The 18,376-nt window shown below is 44.7% G+C and overlaps 1 protein-coding gene across 3 annotated transcripts in view; it reads left to right on the forward strand.

The window, feature by feature from the left end:
• cpne5a (copine Va) overlaps positions 1–18,376 on the forward strand; it is a 52,999-nt gene that overhangs the window by 33,692 nt on the left and 931 nt on the right. For all 3 annotated transcript variants that reach the window (XM_076159298.1, XM_076159300.1, XM_076159299.1), the window contains 10 exons: positions 164–205; positions 521–596; positions 2,787–2,840; positions 3,206–3,267; positions 10,316–10,362; positions 10,649–10,830; positions 11,876–12,003; positions 14,632–14,734; positions 17,884–17,941; positions 18,083–18,156. In XM_076159298.1, coding sequence (XP_076015413.1) covers positions 164–205; positions 521–596; positions 2,787–2,840; positions 3,206–3,267; positions 10,316–10,362; positions 10,649–10,830; positions 11,876–12,003; positions 14,632–14,734; positions 17,884–17,941; positions 18,083–18,156 — 826 coding nt within the window. The remainder of the gene's footprint in view (positions 1–163; positions 206–520; positions 597–2,786; positions 2,841–3,205; positions 3,268–10,315; positions 10,363–10,648; positions 10,831–11,875; positions 12,004–14,631; positions 14,735–17,883; positions 17,942–18,082; positions 18,157–18,376) is intronic.

An 18,376-nucleotide genomic window follows, 5' to 3' on the forward strand; every position in this document is an offset into this window, starting at 1 on the left:
ATTCAGTCTGTTCTGCCAGTTAATGAGCAATAATAACGTGTTTTTTCCGCTGTTACAAATAATCTCAGCAAAGTTTTCCGTTCAAGGATGCTTAGTTGCCCCTGGTGTTGCATTGATGTCACACACGCCGACGCTCCCTCACCTGCTTTGATGTGTTTTACAGGATGATCAAGGTTGAAGTGTACGACTGGGACAGAGATGGAAGGTAATGGATTCACACACACACGCACACACACACACACACACACACACACACACACACACACACACACACATGCAGATGTAGGTGCTCTTGATTAATACTTGATTAAAATGTAAATGGTGATGAAATTCCCCTCATCACGAGTCTTTCCATCATCCTCTGCTGTCTTTCATCCTGTGTAAATTCTCCAAATCATTCTGTATTTGTGAATTTGTTGCCTCGGCGCCCCATCAATCCATCATCATCATCCCCCTCGTATCTCATCACCTCTGAGACGAGGCTGTGTGTCATCAGCTGCTCTGTCCTCTCGTCCTGCAGCCACGACTTCATCGGCGAGTTCACCACCAGCTACAAAGAGCTGTGCCGCGGCCAGAGCCAGCTGAACGTCTACGAGGTGAGTGCAGAATCTGAGCTGCACCAAGTTTGAGATTTCATTATCACCGCATAATTAACTTTCATCTGTTTTTTCCCTCTTCCGTCTCTTTTAATCTCAACAAAGTCGAATTTTGATTTCATTGCCAAAGGTTGAAGGCTACTATGAGCAACAAACCCACTTCTGTGCCACTTTTGGTTCCACTTTCTGGTAGAACAAACTTTAGAGTGCAAACTTTTATAGTTTCTATTAACAGTTAATGAACAACTTATCAATGCTTTTAGAGGCGCCTGACCTTCATCCTTCTTCACCCTCCTCCCATATTAAGCCAAACTGTAGGCCGGAGGCTCATAAATAGAGAAACTCTTTATTATTACACTTCCACACAGCCAGTGATGGTTCCCCCTTCATAATAATCAATACGGCCTATAAAGAAGCTTCCTGATGAATAAAGGAACTAAGCAGGTTGTGCTGTAGGATGATGAATACAGCAGCCGTATGGATTTTTACACAAGACGACAGCCCACAAGGTTTAATCCTGAATGATTTATCACCGACCTATAAAGGATTAATGCATTATTAACACTAACACGTCTTTAATTACAACACGTAAAGTGTGTCAAAGGTGGCGTGGTGAGGTAAGAGTGTGTGTGCTCATTATTATTGAATATGTGCATGTACTTTTCACATACATACCAGAATTGCTCGACGGCACAAACACGTCTGGTATCTGGTAGTGTGAGCGCATCTTCTTCTTCATCTTCATCTTCATCTTTATCTTCATCCTTATCTTCATCTTCATCTTCATCTTCATCTTCATCTTCATCTTCTTCTTCTTCTTCTTCTTCTTCTTCTGGCTTGGTGAGGCCTCGTTATCATAAATTCTCCAGATTTTCAGTTTGAGTTTAGGGCTTGAGATGTGGAGGAAGCTGAACTGGATCCTCCGAGGGTCAGATGGGTTCTGACACTGTTGGTCCGGCTCATTAAAGCACTCGCCGTGTGACATTAGCCTCTGCATTAGTCATGGAGGTTGGCTTGAGGAGAGAACAGGGGGGCCAGGAGGAGAGACTTGTGAGGGGAAGGATTGCGGCTATAGGTACGGAGGGGGAGGGGAAGGGGGGGCGTACAGAGTGAGTGGCATGCAGAGTTGCCCTTTCACGTTGCTGACACGGCAGACGAAGGTGCATTCATTAACCTTCACCCAACCTTTCTGTGTTTCCATAATGAAAACCAAACGACCCGCCCGACGCCGTGTCAGGGTCCCACACGCTCAGGAGGGCTGTATCTCTACACTGCGGCAGGAAACGCTGGCTTTTTACGGTGGAGATTAGATTTGAGCAGGTCGAAGGGTGGCCACATTGACGTGAGCTTCAAACTTTCATTCTGCTCCAATTATCCCCAAATGTGGTATAAGAGACTTTATCAGATTTAAATCAATGATGGCGCAAATATGTACGATGCAGTTGGTGTCTGTGCTGCATAAACCAGCTGCTTCAGCTGTGTGTGTGTGTGTGTGTGTGTGTGTGTGTGTGTGTGTGTGTGGGAGGAGGAGGAGGAGGAGGAGGAGGAAGAGGAGGAGGAGGGGAAAAAGAAGAAGAGAGGACAGTGGCCACCTCTGACTTTATCATCCAGTGCTGTTTCCCTTAGGCGATCTCTATATATATGTGTGTGTGTGTGTGTGTATGAGATGTTTGCCTTTCACCTGCACACACACACACACACACACACACACACACACACACACACACACACACACACACACAAATTGACATGAGGCCAGGAGGGGCACCTCCTATATTTGTGTCCCTGTGTAATTCCCTCTGTGTCGGGGGTTAGAATGGAGTTGGATACAAGCAAACATTGCGGCTGGAGATACGAGCCGGTGTGTCCTGCTGTCACCAGGCCTTATAATGGCCATGTAACGTATACGGTGTGTGGATGCTGCTTTTTAAAAAGAAAAACGGGCAGAATAATCTGTATCCAGCCGCGAGGCGTGATCAATGCTATCTCATTCTCACCTACTGCAAGTTATTGGATTCGGTCCCCATGCTCCATTACCCTCACAGGCGAGAAAGAGGAGGAGGAGGAGTAGGACGAAGATGTTGCTATTACTTGCCCAAGGGTAAAAAGAATTGTGCTGCAACTTTACATTATCATTACCCCCCGTCTCTCTCTCTCCCTCCCTCCCTCCCTCCTCTGTGTTCATACAAGGTGGTGAATGCCAAGAAGAAGATAAAGAAAAAGAGATACATCAACTCTGGAACGGTGAGTCTGACCTCTTGAGCTGAGAGGCATAACCTCCAGGTGCACTCACACTCACACTCACCCCTTGCTCTCCTTTTGCTCCCGCGTCCCCGTCGTTAAGTGGATTTACAGGAGACAGAGACAGTTCAACTCTGCTAAAGACACGACTGATGTTTACAAACGAGCCGCCATCAACTCTCTAATTAATTGAAAATCTGTGGCGAGTTGATCCATCAGTGTTTCCTCTGTAGCGTCAAACTCATGGTGCGTGGATGAACAGATTGGCGCGTTGTTAACCTCAGAGGTCAGCGTCTGATGTGTAGATTAGTGAATTTGCATTGACGCTTGAGATCATCTGTGAGTGTGTGTGTGTGTTGTCTTCTCAGGTGTCGTTGTTGTCGTTCAGCGTGGAGTCGGAGCACACGTTCCTGGATTACATCAAGGGAGGGTGAGTGTCTCTGTTTTCCTGTGCAGCCTGACATTTACATGAGAGGGTTTGATGCCATTTCATCAGCGGTCAAACTGACAGAGGAATTAATGATCTCGCCACGATGAAAGAACGTGCCAGTGAACGTGCCAGTGAACGTGTCAGTGAACGCATCACAGGACGGTGCCTGCAGTTTAGCCCTTAAGATCCTCTCTTTTGTCCTTCCCGCCTCCTCGCTGACCTTAAGGGGGTGAGATCTAAACACGGCGGGTTGCATCACTCGGCCCGTTTCGGCGCTGCGGAATGATGAAGAGATTTTTACACATTATGAAATTATTTAGACAGCACTCTTCTTACATGCACTCAAATGTAATAGAGGTTGACCTTGCATGAAGAGTGAAGCTTTAATCATGCTGTTTTCATCCTTTGTACTGTGAAACTTGTATTTGGTGTGAAGTTCACAGTTCTCAGTCTCACTGTGTTTATCTCACTGACAGCTTAAACGCTTTGAAAGGAAATATTTCTGCTGGACTGAGACAGAAACCATACGAACTGACGTTAACGGTTAAAAGATACAGTTTCAATACACACAAAAACATCTTTGCTGGCCATTTTGGTGCAGCAGTAAAGATATTGATGCTGTTTACTGTGTGTGCCTGCTGTGAGCCCATATGGAGGCAGGTTTATCCTTCATAACCTCAACAAATGGATTCACTCTTTGCCGTGTTAAAGCATAGCAGCAGGCTCAATCCATCATTAAAATAGGTGGATGGACATTTAGATTTTCATCATTTTACCCTCCCGCTTCTTGTTTCGTCTTCATTTCCATCTTCTGCATCCTACGAAAGATGGAAAGCAGATTGAAACTGAGCCAGATGTTGTTAAAGCTTCAGATGATCGTATCCTGTTTGGACCCTCCGGTTCTGTTTTCTGCAGTTTTAGGAGCTGCTGTAATTGAGTGGCCTGGAATTTTCCACAACGTGAGTTAAAGTTCGTTCCCCAACGGAGAGTATCTCAGTCAACAGCTCATATGAATATGAATCTCTATGGTAAAATATGGATCCTGGAGCTAAATTAAGGGCGGACAACCTGTCACGTATGGAAATGTTCCTCACTGGATGCAGCAGCTGCCCTGGTTTCAGTTTTCTGTTGCTGTGTGTCCCGGATCCGTCCTTTTGGTCTGTCACATACTCACACACACACAAACGTATACACACACACACACATGCGTCCGCAGATATTCACACACTCAAAGAAACACATGCTGGCTGGTGTTTCGCTTGTTAACCCTCCTGCAGCAGCAGCAACAGCTTGTTGGAAGAGATACAGCGGTCGATTGATAAGTTATGAGCCCATTGCCAATGATGCTGGGTTTTTATCTTGGTTTCACATAAAATATGGAGTAATAATGGAGTGGAAAAAGATCAGGTTACAATGCCTGTTCACCCCGGTTGTCCATCGGTTGAACTTGTCAGATTAGGTGAAGTGATGTGTTTATTACAGTCCTTGTTTCAGGCCTAGAACTTTTCAGTCGACCCTAGACTTTTCGTTGCAGGTGTTTAGAACTTAGGAAACAGCTGTGAAGACATTTTACAACACTTGGCTCTGCAAATACACCCGACTCAGCTTTATTCAGATGACCAAACAAAAGTGTCTTAAATCTAGAAAATGAATTTCAAACACACGGCAGAGAGCGATGCCATTCTCTGGCCAGCTTGGCTGTCACAACCCAAGCAAATTATTCCCCAGATTCCTACGCCAGCTGGCTCTGCACATAACCGTAAAAACAAAAGGCAGCTTCTGGCACAAAGTCACTTCCTGGCAGGAGAATCCACACATTACCCTGGAGGAACAAAGGTAAATATGGCACTATACCAAAGTCCATCACTCTGACATGAGCAAACGTTTAAAAGACATGAACCTATGGTGAGTGTGTGACGACAAAAGTGGTTATTGCTGTGGCTTAACAGTGAAATAACAGGTTTATAATAATATTCCACACGTGAGGTTATAGAACAGAAGGCTGGGCATCTGTTGATGCACCCAAAACTCATGAATGTCACCGTTTGAAAGATGGCTCCCCTGGTTAACATGCACCGCACGCAAATGTGGTAAATGGCAAGATGCGTGCTGCATCTTCCTCACAGGAGCATCTTTGACTTCTCTCACATGGGCAAATTTGAGCATTTACGAAACAGCTTCATTTGTTGCTGATATGAAAAGTTTAAAGTGTTCACCTCAAAGGGATAGAATGAAATAAAGAGCCTGTTTCTTCTGATTAAGATGTTTACAATTGGCGTTTTAATGGGATTTAGCTCTGGTTGTTGATGATGGTTGGAGTAATTAAACTCTGCAACTGTCTAAAGCTGCACCACTGTCACGTTCATGGGAATCCTTTTTGTTAGAGAAAGTGAATTTATTCTCAGTCAAACTGGAACTGAAGCAATTTTCTCCGCTTCAGGCAGAACAAAGAGGTAAACTTCATACAGAACACAGATTCTGGAGAAGATCAGAGAAAGAAATGGCTTGGAAACTGTAACGTCAATCCATTTTCTAAGTAAAACTAAGAACTGTAAAATAAAAAAGCTTAACCGTCTAATCAGTTTGTATGTTTCAGCAGCAGAGCAGAAGCTTAATGTCCTGATCACACACAACATCACACACACGGTGGAATAACCACCAAGATGCACTGGTTTAAATATTCAGTCACACTTACTGCTCATAAGTCACAGTTTGGGAGATTTTGTGCAGCACTATGTGCCTAATGGTCTTTTGTTCTGCTTGATAAATCATTTATTAAGGTTTTAGAGGTAATAAGACACTGAAACAGGTTACAAAAAGGGGCCTGCGACAACTACAGACCTTTTGGTTTATTAAATCAAAGCCTTTAGTGGTAAAGCATCAAATCTACACTTGCTAACATTTGTAAATAATAACAACTGTATTACAATCGGGTACAAATTACTCTGAACACTTTCATATACTTTTTAGGAACTTGTAGTGGATCATTCATCAGTTTTGACTTCTTTTGCCCCCTATTGGCTGTGAAGAGGCATGGCGGCATGAATCACGTGGCGTTGTTGGTTTCTCTCTGCGCCTCAGAGTCCTCAGCAGGTCGTTAGATACAGTCTGGAGGTAATTTGATGTATTTCTCACACACTGTATCCCCCCGCAGACATCGCTTGTGCACCGCAAATTAAATAAATGAATCTCCGCGACGGCCGGAGCTGCCATACCGCAGCAAAGACCGCATACAATTCCCCCTCCTATAGGTTGAATCAACATAATGAAAAGACAAATAAAAGATATTTCATCCAAACCTCAGACTTTGGCAGGTCCTCCAGTATGAGCGAGACAGCGTGACAGATTAATGAGGAAAATAAACAGGATTAGTCGGCGGTGGCGGCGGAGGGATGAAACAATGAGCCTGGCTGCTTATCCACGCTGGGAAAGATTAACAGTAAGCATGGAAAAGAAGTTCATGGAAAGGCGACGCTTCTTCTCCTTTCTGCTTATTGGTGAAGTTTTTACAGGCTAATTAAAACTCAAACCCAAATCCTCCAGGTGGCCGTGAAGCTCACCGGCCTGCACTGTGCACCAACCACACATTAGTGAAATCAGGTCAGCTTTATTTGTGTCTAATCCTTTATAACTGTTGATCTTGATGGCGTCTAACTTTAGATTATTTGCTGAGGAGGAGGAAGTTCCCCAAAGCCTCATTAAAGAAGGAGAAGTGAGGCATGTTATGGGTGTCGGGAGCAGGTCAACCAAGATGAAATGCAGCAGTGCTCGCCTTATTATGAGACAAAATGCTGTTTTTATGGGGGAGTCGGGTACTTAACATTTGTGGAGATGAGCAGGTGTTCATCACCAAGATGGCAGGTTAAGATTCAAAACCCTTCCGTGCTGCTTTAGTTTGAATTTTAATATCTGACTTAAAATGGCTTAATTTATGCGTATAATGTCACAAATTGTGATTTTCTGCCGTCGTTAATTGTAATAATGGTTTCCGTTAATCACAAGAGGAGGAAAAATGCAAACAAATCCACTTCATGCTGAGCTGTAAGCGGAAATGTTGTAAGTTGCGATCACAGTCAGTATTTATCCAGATTGTTTTTACTTCCACTTGTGCAAATTTGTCAATAATAAATGACAGAAATTTCATTAAACTCAAACGTCTCACTGTCTCCCTGGTCTCAGCCACAGGAGACATCAGGACTCGGCTCGTTCTCTTGCGACCGCGTGATCGCCGGGCCGTGTCAAACTGATCCGAGGCCTCAGATTTGATGTTTCAGAAATGTGGCGGCGGCGCTCTTTCAGGCATTTTCCTCAGCTGCTCTGCGCCTCTCTGCTCTCTCAAAGCTCATATCTCTCGCGTTGAATTGTAGATGATTTTTCTGAAAGCAGAGGACTGGAGAGAAGAAGGAGAAGAAGGCAAAAAAAAAGGTAATGTCTTTTGCCGCTGGCATGCCGGTCGCCTCCTAGGCTGCTTTCAGGGTGAATGAGTGTTTCCCATTAATTTCATTAATGCTCAAGTGAGGCAGGGACAAAAGCAAATAGAGGTAATTGAAGTCTGCATGTGCTCTGATTATGAGAAGCTGAAAAAAGATCTGACATGTTTGTGGCTTTAATTAAAGCCTGAGTGAGAGGGCCTGTGTGAGGTCCACGTCTTATTAAGGTTTAATAGTTTCATTCCAAAACATCCGACTCAGCTGCTTTTGGAGAAATTAATATCGGCCTTTTTCATTCCTTCCTTTTAGTTTCGTGCTGCAGCGTAAATGTTTTAGTTTCCCATCCCTCTCTCACATGGGTGACAGTGGCCAGAGTGTGTGTGTGTGTGTGTGTGTGTGTGTGTGTGTGTGTGTGTGTGTGTGTGTGTGTGTGTTTGTTCTGCAATCTCATATCCCTGAACCATCGCCATCCCCTCACACACACACACACATTCTGGCTGCATGCTTTGTTCATATTTGTGCTGGTTAATTGCTACACACACTGATTCTGATACTGATATTGCTGTAAATCAGTTCCACCCATCTGTTATTGCCGAGATCAGTGGTTCTCAAACTGTGATACAATCCGGCTGGAGATATTTCAAAAGCGATGCTGTTACTGTGGAAAATTGACCAATAAAACGTTGCAGAAATGTTTTAAAAAAGGAAAGTATTCCCTTTGAAGTCACTTTTTGTAGTCAACTTTTCTTTTTTGCTTGCATTTTGGTGGCTTGTTTGGTGGGAAAGTTTTTGTTTCTAATGGGTTTTGACCAAACACACACCACAGAGCCTCCCGTCACACCCTGTTTCTTCAGCTGGGAAAATGGTTTAAACAAATCAATATGTCAGAGCATTTGGAGGTGAGGAGCAAATGAACAGAGCTGGAGATGCTGAGCCGAGGCAGAGAGGATATGAAAGGGCGGGAAAGCCCACAGGGAGATGATGGACTGTGAGGGATATGCAGATAGGAATGGAGTTATTAGAGGGAGATGACGTCATATTTATGGATTCCGGATCAAAGAGCGAGTGGATGATGACAGAAGATGAGCTCCTGCAGTGAGGAGCCATAGATCCAGGAATTTCAGGGAGAAACAAGTCTGTGCCTGCTAACACACATTAGGACAAAACAGAGCTGTATTATAATCAATATTGATTTTTTTTCTTCCCATAGTCTCTAAAAAGCGTTTTCAAATTGATTCACACACGTGGAGTGAAATAAGACGTAGCTCTGCCCAGTAACAATGCTGCTGCACACCAGGGGTTTCACTGCCAAAGCTCCCAGTTCAAATGAGTACGAGGCTCTGAAGCTCTATTAAAACAAAAACAAAAGCCCAAACTGATCCTTTAATGCGTTTGTCCACAGTTCTTGAACATGAGTTAATAACATTTGGAGTCTTACTGCTATGACAAACAAACAGACGCGGATTCCTGCCTGGAAGTTAATTACAGCGCAGTAGAGTACACCTGGTCCTCTATACACACACACACACACACACACACACACACACACACACACACACACACACATACACACACATTGATTGAATGATATGATGTTGGTGCGTCCCAGATTGTGATCAGCAGCAGGATGGAGAACCACCGGCTGTAAACTGTAACGTTCACACCTTTCTGCTCTGGCCGTTTTGACCGCCCTCTCCCTGTGTGCCTTGGCATCCAGCCCGGCACGTTTTCACCTTGCATAAAAAAATAATATCAATATAATCAGCGGATCGCAACAATCCCTCTTGGTGGTGGATGGGCCTAACTGGATGCTGATGAATCAGCCGGGGTCAGAGCTCAGGGCCGGGGAGGAAGGCGCTATTATCTCCACTGCTGCTCTCCTGGGAATTTCTGAATCGAGGTGAAGTCAGGAAAGGCAATCAGTGTTAATCACAATGAAACGGCAAACATTCTCAGCCTAACCTGATTCCCATCCCCCCCTCACTCTCCTATCTTTCGCCTCCCTTAGGAAAGGTTTCAGCTCTGGTTGATTGTTGTTGTCGAGGGGGGTGCGTTCCAATTCCACAAAACGAAAGGAAGGCAAAGTGGATAGAATACAATGGTGATGATTAGTGAGATGGTGTTGGAGGCGTTGCCGCGGCGTCAGGAGGTAAACTGAGGTTATTTTCTCCTTCGCAGCTCCAACGCCACTTTCATAACTGCGATCCTCCCTTGCTCTTTATGTGTTTACACGGAAACCATTTGGGAAATTTTACCTTCGTTATGAGATTTCTGGGCTTTGCAGGGCGCAATAAAGAGTTTGCCGCTTTGCTTCGCCGCTCGTTTGGGCTCCCAAGTTTGACCATAAGCAAATCTGTAGCAAAGTTAAGAGTTTGATTTGATGTGACTTTGCTTTAACTCGAACTTGGGGGTGAGTTCTTCTAACGAGGCCTTGGATAGCAGCTTGTGAAACCACGGTGAGAGTGAAAGATTGCTCCGGTTTGGCTCCGGACAAGAAGAGCCAAATTAGAAACGCGCTCATTAAAGTTCAACGCCCGGCTGTGCATCTATTGACCTTTTTAGATTTCTCTGCCGCTCCTTTACTAACAACATCCCTCGTCTTGTTCCGTCTGTTTCAGGACTCAGATTCACTTCACTGTGGCCATCGATTTCACCGCATCGAATGGTGAGTTTGTGGATAAACGCCGCCGCCTCCTTTCGGACAGCATTGTGAAAAGACTTCCTTGAACACACATTCACGAACGCACATCAGAGTGTTTGCATTTTAACTTCAAAAACAGACCTTAAATATAACAAATATGAACAAACACTGTTGTTCTTGTGCATTAGTTATCACAATATCCAGGAACACAAACATGTTAACACACAAATGTTGATGCTGATGTAGATCTTGGAGTTCTGATGCAGATCTCGGAGTTCTCTCTGACTCCGGTCTCTCTCTGTCTTCAAAGGGAATCCATCGCAGTCCACCTCCCTCCACTACATGAACCCCTACCAGATGAACGCCTACGCCATGGCGCTAAAGGCCGTAGGGGAGATCATCCAGGACTACGACAGCGACAAGATGTTCCCCGCGCTCGGATTCGGCGCCAAGCTGCCGCCCGACGGGAGGGTGTCGCACGAATTCCCCCTGGTAATTCTCACCCATGATGCAGTCATAGCTCTCCCCTGTCTGAGCTTTATTTTGTGTTTTCACGCTCCCTCCATACACTGGAGAGCTGAAGCTGTATATGTATGAATGTGTGTGTTTCAAACCTCCACATGCATAAATCAGTGTGAATCCCATTTAGCTCTTATAGTGCATTTAATTTCTGTTAGGCTGAAGGAATTTGAATTGGATTTAGCCTCTCTGAGCCCGTTAATGGCTGCTGGCTGGCGAGAGTTCAGCCTAATGAGGAGTCTGTCTACAGGCTAACGTCTGCATCACGCCGCCTTCCATTAACGTTTGCAAATGAAGATTCATCCCAGCTCATAATTGAAGAGTCGCTCTTTGATCCTGCGGCCTTGTTTTTATGCGTTTGAAAGTAAAACTTCCAGTCCAGCGTTTGAGGTTTTTGCTTCAAAGAAATGTCAAGACGAAGACAAAGACCAAGAGTTTGACAAGTTTGTGTTAAAAAGAAGACCCCATTCAGCTGTGTTGTGGTGTGGCTGAAATGTGTTTTATTTCTATATTGTCTGAGCTAATTGTTAGTTTGGGCCAGCTGCTGCTCTGTCAGTCGCTCTGTCAGTAGAGCGAGCTTATAATTTATTCATAATGTGACTTCATGTCTGACACCTTCACTGTCTTTATTAATTGTTGTTTGTGAAACAACAAAACCACTCATTCTATTCTTTTCTGTTCTGTTTGAGTCTGTTCTGTTCTATGTTGTTATTATTTTAGTCTATCCTATTAATTTTTAATATTTTCAGCTGCTCTATTCTAGTTTGTTTCGTCCGTTGTGTGCTGTTTTACTTCATTCTATTCTATTCTGATTTCCTGTTTTCTGTGGATCTTTTTTCAAGTCTGTTGTACTCTACGGCTGCTTCCTGTCATTCAGTTCTCTTTTATGTTCTATTCTGCTTTATTCTATTGGACTCTGTGTTATTCAGTTCTCTATTCCAGCCTGGTCTCTTCTGTTCTAGTCTATCTCCCGTGTAGCTTTTGCACCATTGATGTTGTTACCTTGCTCTCCTCTCAGAATGGGAACATTGAGAATCCGTACTGTAACGGGATGGAGGGCATTCTTGACGCTTACCACCAAAGCCTTAAGACGGTTCAGCTCTATGGACCCACCAACTTCGCTCCTGTTGTTAATCATGTGGCCAGGTACACACACACACACACACACACACACACACACACACACACACATCCTTCAGAGGCATTATGGCAGCGAGTGATGGTTTCTCTGTGAAACGAGCAGACGTAATTTATGTGAGTGAATCAGCAGGCAGGCTGTAATGAATAGAAATGTTTCTGAGGTAAATGATGGATTCAGGGGGTGCGTTGGGTTTTGTGTTGGTGCCATCAGGTGAGGTGAAGGTGGCGGATGAGAGGGGCCATGCAAATGAGCTCCGTTTCTATGCTGCTTTTCAGCCATGTGTTGATCATCAGTCACATTATTCGACAAAAGGAGCTTTGCTGTCGAGCGGCTCCCAACCTGCTTTTCACATTTCAAAACTTCCTGTCATTGCAAATGGAATAATTGGACGTTGATGCGTTCAAAGCAGGCGGTGGAAAGACGGCGTAAACAAGAGGGATTTCACATTATTAAACAAACCCCAGGCGTGTTTTTTTTGCTGAAATTTGCTTTCTGAATGGTTATAAACAGTCGTAAAATGTTGATAATACACTGGGGTGGAATGTTTCACCCCATGCCAGAGTTTTAATGCCAAACTAAAACTTCATTTGGGATTCAGGTCGCTGCTTTTGATGACTCACGAGTTTGGGTTTAAAATGTTAACGACTGGAGTTTGTGCAGCGAGTGGAGAGTTTGTAACCTTTGACATGTTGTCCTCCAAACATCCATACTAAATAACCAACATGTTCATATTGACTATTAAAAATTAATTTAGCAACACAGCCGCAGGTGGAGTTTATGGTGTTAGAGTGGTGCTGCAGTGTGTTGGTACCTGATACACTCCCTGACTGGAGCTTTATGCGCTTCATGTTTTATGCATGTTTTTATTATCCTCCTCTATTGTTTTGTGCAATGATCCCCACATGAAGGGATTTGTACACATAAACATCCACCTACCACACACACACACACACATGAGACACACTGGATTAGAGAGTCCACTGCAGAGCCTTTTTGTAGACTCACACACACACACACACACACATTACCATGCATGCAGTTAAACTATGAAAAACAGCCTGCCAACAAAACAAAAAGGGCAATATTAGTGGAAACCCATAAAAGGAAATGAGCAGTTTCACCCTCTAATGAAAGGAAATGAGGAAGATTTTATGATCATGTTTTTCCCAAAGTTATAGTTCTATAATATGCTGCACCTCGCTTGTCATGCTAAATGACCCAGTTTTCTTTTCAGTATTAAAGACAAAAGCAGCTGGAAAGTTAAGCATGTTTGATCCCAGGATGAATAAATAACATCCGCCTTACGTTTTGTATGGATTTAAAGAGGAAATCAAGGTAATATCCACATGTGCAGGTCTTAGTCCCCTCCGCCCCCTCCCGAGCTGCACCCACACAGTTCTCAGTCTGCTCACCAAACCTCACTGTTAAACCACCCGGGGGGGGAGGAAGAGTTAAAGCCCGAGGCAAATCTGTTCCACACAAAGACGAAAACAAAGAGCAAGAAAAGGCTCAAACGTTATTACCCAGTTCTTTATTTAAAAATGTGCATTACTTGCTGAAGATGCTGGTGGCTGCACTCTGTTGTGAATAGTCGATCCATTAATCCACTGAGGATGAAAAGATCACAGAGGCCAGAAGCTGAAAAAGAGGAACGTTACCGATGAAACAACATGTTAGGGCTGAGCGGAGGGTCACTGTGCGCAGGAATAAAGCAGAAGAATGGAAACAGCTGTGTGTGTGTGTGTGTGTGTGTGTGTGTGTGTGTGTGTGTGTGTGTGTGTGTGTGTGTGTGTGTGTGTGTGTGTGTGTGTGTGTGTGCGTGTGTGTGTGTGTGTGTGATGCTCTTAAATGGGGTGATGCACAGTGTTTAATGTAAAGCGATGCCACTGTTTGCATTCCTCTGTGGGCGAAAGCGTTGATCCAAGACATAAAAGTCGATTTATGGTCCAATATTCTGTTTGGAGCCACAGTGTCTCCAGTGGACTCGCTCCACATTGCTGCATGGCTGATGAGGAAGACAAACGTCCCTTTAATACCCCCACCCACCATCGCTCTTCCCCTCTGTCAACCGCCCGGCACGCGTTTAGGATTAAAGCGTCAACACGGTGGCTTCACCTTTACAAAGCCTGGGGCAGGGGGGCAGGGCTTCACCTCTGACCCGTCGTTGGATCTGGGCCCGGTGCGATTCCGCCTCGTGTTTGTTTTCTCCGGCTCATCAATGTCCGGTCAGCTGAGCTCCGGGGGGCGATCAATAATGTTCTGATAGAATAAGATTGCGTCTCTTGCATAAACCCTTTAATAAATTATATATTGTGCAGCCAGCGATGGGCGGATGAAAGTAGGCCAGACTTGCTGTGGCGTCTCTGATGGCGTCTGGATGGACCTCAGAGACGTGACAAGCTTTACCACACACTGCTTACACATCTATATTAGGCTCCTCTTCCTCACACGGGCCTTCAGGGAAATGTGTTTATGAAGCACAAACGTTTCACTGTCCCACGTGTCACTGTTCTCACAGCACCCTAAACTTTGTTTCAAAGGGTTTTATGTAAATCCATACGTTCTGAACATTCTGCGTCCGTCTGTTGGTGGTTTAAACGTGTGTGTGCGTGTGTGTGGTTTGTGTCTCTCAGGTATGCAGCAGCCGTGCAGGACGGCTCTCAGTACTTTGTGCTGCTCATCATCACTGATGGCGTTATATCAGACATGGCTCAGACCAAGGAGGCCATCGTGAATGTAAGTGAGAGATCTTTCTCTCCCTCTCTCTCTCTCTCTCTCTCTTGTGCTCTCTCTCTCTCTCTGTCTGTCTCTCTCTCACGCTCTCTCTTTTGCTCTCTCTCTCTCTCACTCTCACTCTCACTCTTTATTCTCGCTCTCTCTCTCTCGCTGTCTCTCGCTCTCTCTCTTGCTCTCTCGCTCTCTCTCTCTCTCTCTCTCGCTCTCTTTCTCTCGCTCTTTCTCTCTCTCTCTCTCTCTCTCTCTTGCTCTCCCCCCCTCTCTCTCTCTCTCTCTCTTGCTCTCTCTCTCTCTCTCTCTCTTGCTCTCTCTCTCTCTCTCTCTCTCTCTCTCTCTCTGCAGGGGCTTTTGGCTCTCAGGTTTTCTGTTACTTTGAGGGCTTTATAAACCAGCAGAACAGGTTTTGAGGTTTTGTGGGATATGTCACGCTGTGCTTGCTTCTCCACCGTGTTTTGTCCGATATTTTTCCATTTTCATTGGAAAACACAGGAGTCTGTGGGGCTCGGCGGAGACTGACCCCGAGGTCAACAGGTTTACAAAGGTCTCACACTGACCGGTTTTCGGGCTACGTGTCTCTCATGTGTGTGTTGCATGTTGTGTATATGTCTGCACCGTACCAACACATGGAAGCTGGTTTGGTGCCTCCTACACCGGCGCTCGGTGACTCATCATCGACCTCTGACCCCCAGCAGACTGGGTTTAAAGGGAATTTGCGACTGTTAATCAAACCATTCGAACAGCCACACCTTCCTTTTAAGATCTTGTCTGCTGCTCCACACTGCTTAGTCCAAACCTGCTGCTGCCTCACAGACACACACACACACACACACACACACACACACACACACACACACACACACACACACACACACACACACACACACACACCTGGCTTCTCTCACCTGGGACCATTGCAGAGGACAAAAGGAGCGAGCGACCTGCTGCACTTGTTGTCTTTGAGTCGTTTCTGTGTAGAGCTGTGTGAGAGCAGCACATTTTGCTTTCCCGTCGATACTCCGCTTTGCTGTTTGAGCTGTCGTCTTAAACGCCTCGTTGGTTACATCAAAGCAGGTATCTGGCGGGAACGTTACAAGTTTTTTTTCCTGCTGGACAAACTCTAACATTGATTCTTGTTGCCTTGCTTGCACACCTGAATGTTTAACAGGACCGATGAATAGAAGTTCAAACTCTCCTGTGTGTTGTTCCTGCTTCTCTCCCAGGTTTGTTACAGGACTGTGGATCACAAAGGGAGGTCTCACTCTGAAATATTAAGCTCCAGGCCAAGTCTAGGGAGCCGTAATGGACGGACTCAAGCTACCTGGTTCACTTTACCTACTCCCGCTGTAGAAACAAGTGAGAACTGGAGCAGGATGAAGCTAAATGGACTTTAAGATGGCGTCGCTTCAGTCATGCCATTCCTGCATCCCTCTGCTTTATTTTCGTTTCAATGTTTTCCGTGTGTTCCCTTATTCTCCGAGCCGTGTTTTTTCGAGAAGAACTGCAAGCTTTTGTGGAACTTCAATAGCAGACGGGAGTTTCATTTGCCGCCACAGATCCAAACACAACAGAAAATTTGCATGATAGAAAGTCGACTATTTTGGTCGGCGGCAAGTTACATCACAGTTTCCTCGTCTACCTCTGAATGGGTTTTATTTTTTTGCCACATTTGTATCTCTATACACCCCCACACTAACCAAACCATAATTAAAATTCTCTCTCCATATGACCTTAGAACTAGAAGGATATACTCATCATTTTCACACATTTAGGGTAATTATGGTCAGTATAATTACATTTACTGACATTATAACTTCCTGTCTTTATTTAGTTTTTGCATGAACATCTCAGTCCATAGAAACGTTTTTACAGCGTCTTTACTCTCACATTTTGACATAACACAGAGATGATTTCAATGTCGGTCCTCATCATCTATTGGCTGGTGATCTACAGGTCAAAGTCATATTTCAACATGATGATGATGATGATGATGGTGATGGCGTAGGTTCTGACATATGAAGTAGTTATTCCTGCTGTTTGATAGAGTGACGTCCCCTGGGCGGCTTTACAGCGCCGGCAAAGTAACAAATGATGTAAGCTGAATGATGCAGAGCTTTGTGAAAATAGGATGTGGCATGTGTGAGGTACGTACGGCTGGCGTGGTGTGTATGGAAAAACGTGACATGAGGGGATGAGGGGCAACATGGAGCGATGTATGACAGCAGGGAGAGGATGTGAGGAACGAGCAGAGAGGAGCAAATGGACCGAGAGATGGAGGAGGAGGAGGGCGAGTGATGATGGAGAGGGTGGTCCTCCTTAATTCTGTTTACTCCTCTCTGTGGCAAGCTCCCCCCTCCACCCCCACCCCCATGCCCACCCCCGGGGAGGTTTTTGCTATGAAAGCTGACCTACTTTCTCCTCCTCTAAATGCATTTCTACCAGGAGCGTGTATCATTCATCCATTCATGCTGAGGCTTTTCACATGATTCTTCACACCAGGAGATTTGCTCTAATGTCATACAGGAGAGACGTAACCTGCACGAGTCCCAAAGTGCTCTGCAGGAGACATTATCAAACCTTTTAGAGCTCTGCAAAGTGTGTGTGTTTATAATGGATGAAGTTTTTTCTTTTCCATATGCAAACATCATGAATAAGTTAAATGAAACTGTGATTAGATATGTAAATGTGATGATGTTTTATGAATCGACATGATTTTATGCACGTTGGTCCATGATTGTCTTCACTTTTTGCCTTATGTTGTGTGTGTGTAAAGTGCTGTAACCTGATGTTGCCATTCAACACTGTAATGTAAGAAATGATGGGTCCTCTGGGAGCCGTTCAAGTTCGTCTCACATTATCCAAACAAGTCAAAGTTTGCAGAATAACTCTGCGTGAAATGCAATCTTCATACTCTACGTCCATGATGCTCTTCTAATTTGATCCATTATTGCTCCCATCTGTGGCTCCTCTGGGGAGCTGCTCTCGAGGATTAGTAGCGAAATTGCAGAGTGAGATACCAGAAACTAAATAGGGAAGAGACACCTTGGGAAAACACACAAATAATTGTAAACGTTCCCCTCTGATGGTCCACTGGCGACTCTTGCTATTGGCCTCCAAATGCAGCTGACTGTTTGTTCTTTTGTCCGTGACAGGCAGCTAAGCTCCCAATGTCCATCATCATTGTTGGAGTCGGCCAAGCTGAGTTTGATGGTGAGAACATTTACGACATGTAACAGCTGTTACGGCATTAATATACTACAAATACCTGATTAACTGAGACCGAGTTCAAAGTCTTCAGGGTTTTGTCAGAGTCACGACTTGTTGATGATAAGAATGACTTCTACTCTGTAGCCATGGTGGAGCTGGACGGGGATGACATCAGGATCTCTTCACGAGGGAAGCTGGCAGAGAGAGACATTGTACAGGTGAGACATTCCTGCTCTTCTTCTTCTAACTCTCAGCTCAGAATCGCACTCTTTTAGTGCCAAAATTAACCCAAAAGATCCGCAACATGTCATATAATCATAAAATATATCTAAAACTCTAATGGGCAGATTGTTCCCAGGAGGATAAACCCTTTCCATTTACCATCTTTTTGGTTACTGACACAAAGCAAATTAACATAATCAAATAATTAAAATTGTA

The sequence above is a fragment of the Genypterus blacodes genome, unplaced genomic scaffold (genome assembly GCF_046128005.1).
Source record: "Genypterus blacodes isolate CSIRO-AG114 ecotype Tasmania unplaced genomic scaffold, CSIRO-AGI_Gbla_v1 ptg000094l_1, whole genome shotgun sequence".
Taxonomy (NCBI): Eukaryota; Metazoa; Chordata; class Actinopteri; order Ophidiiformes; family Ophidiidae; genus Genypterus; species Genypterus blacodes.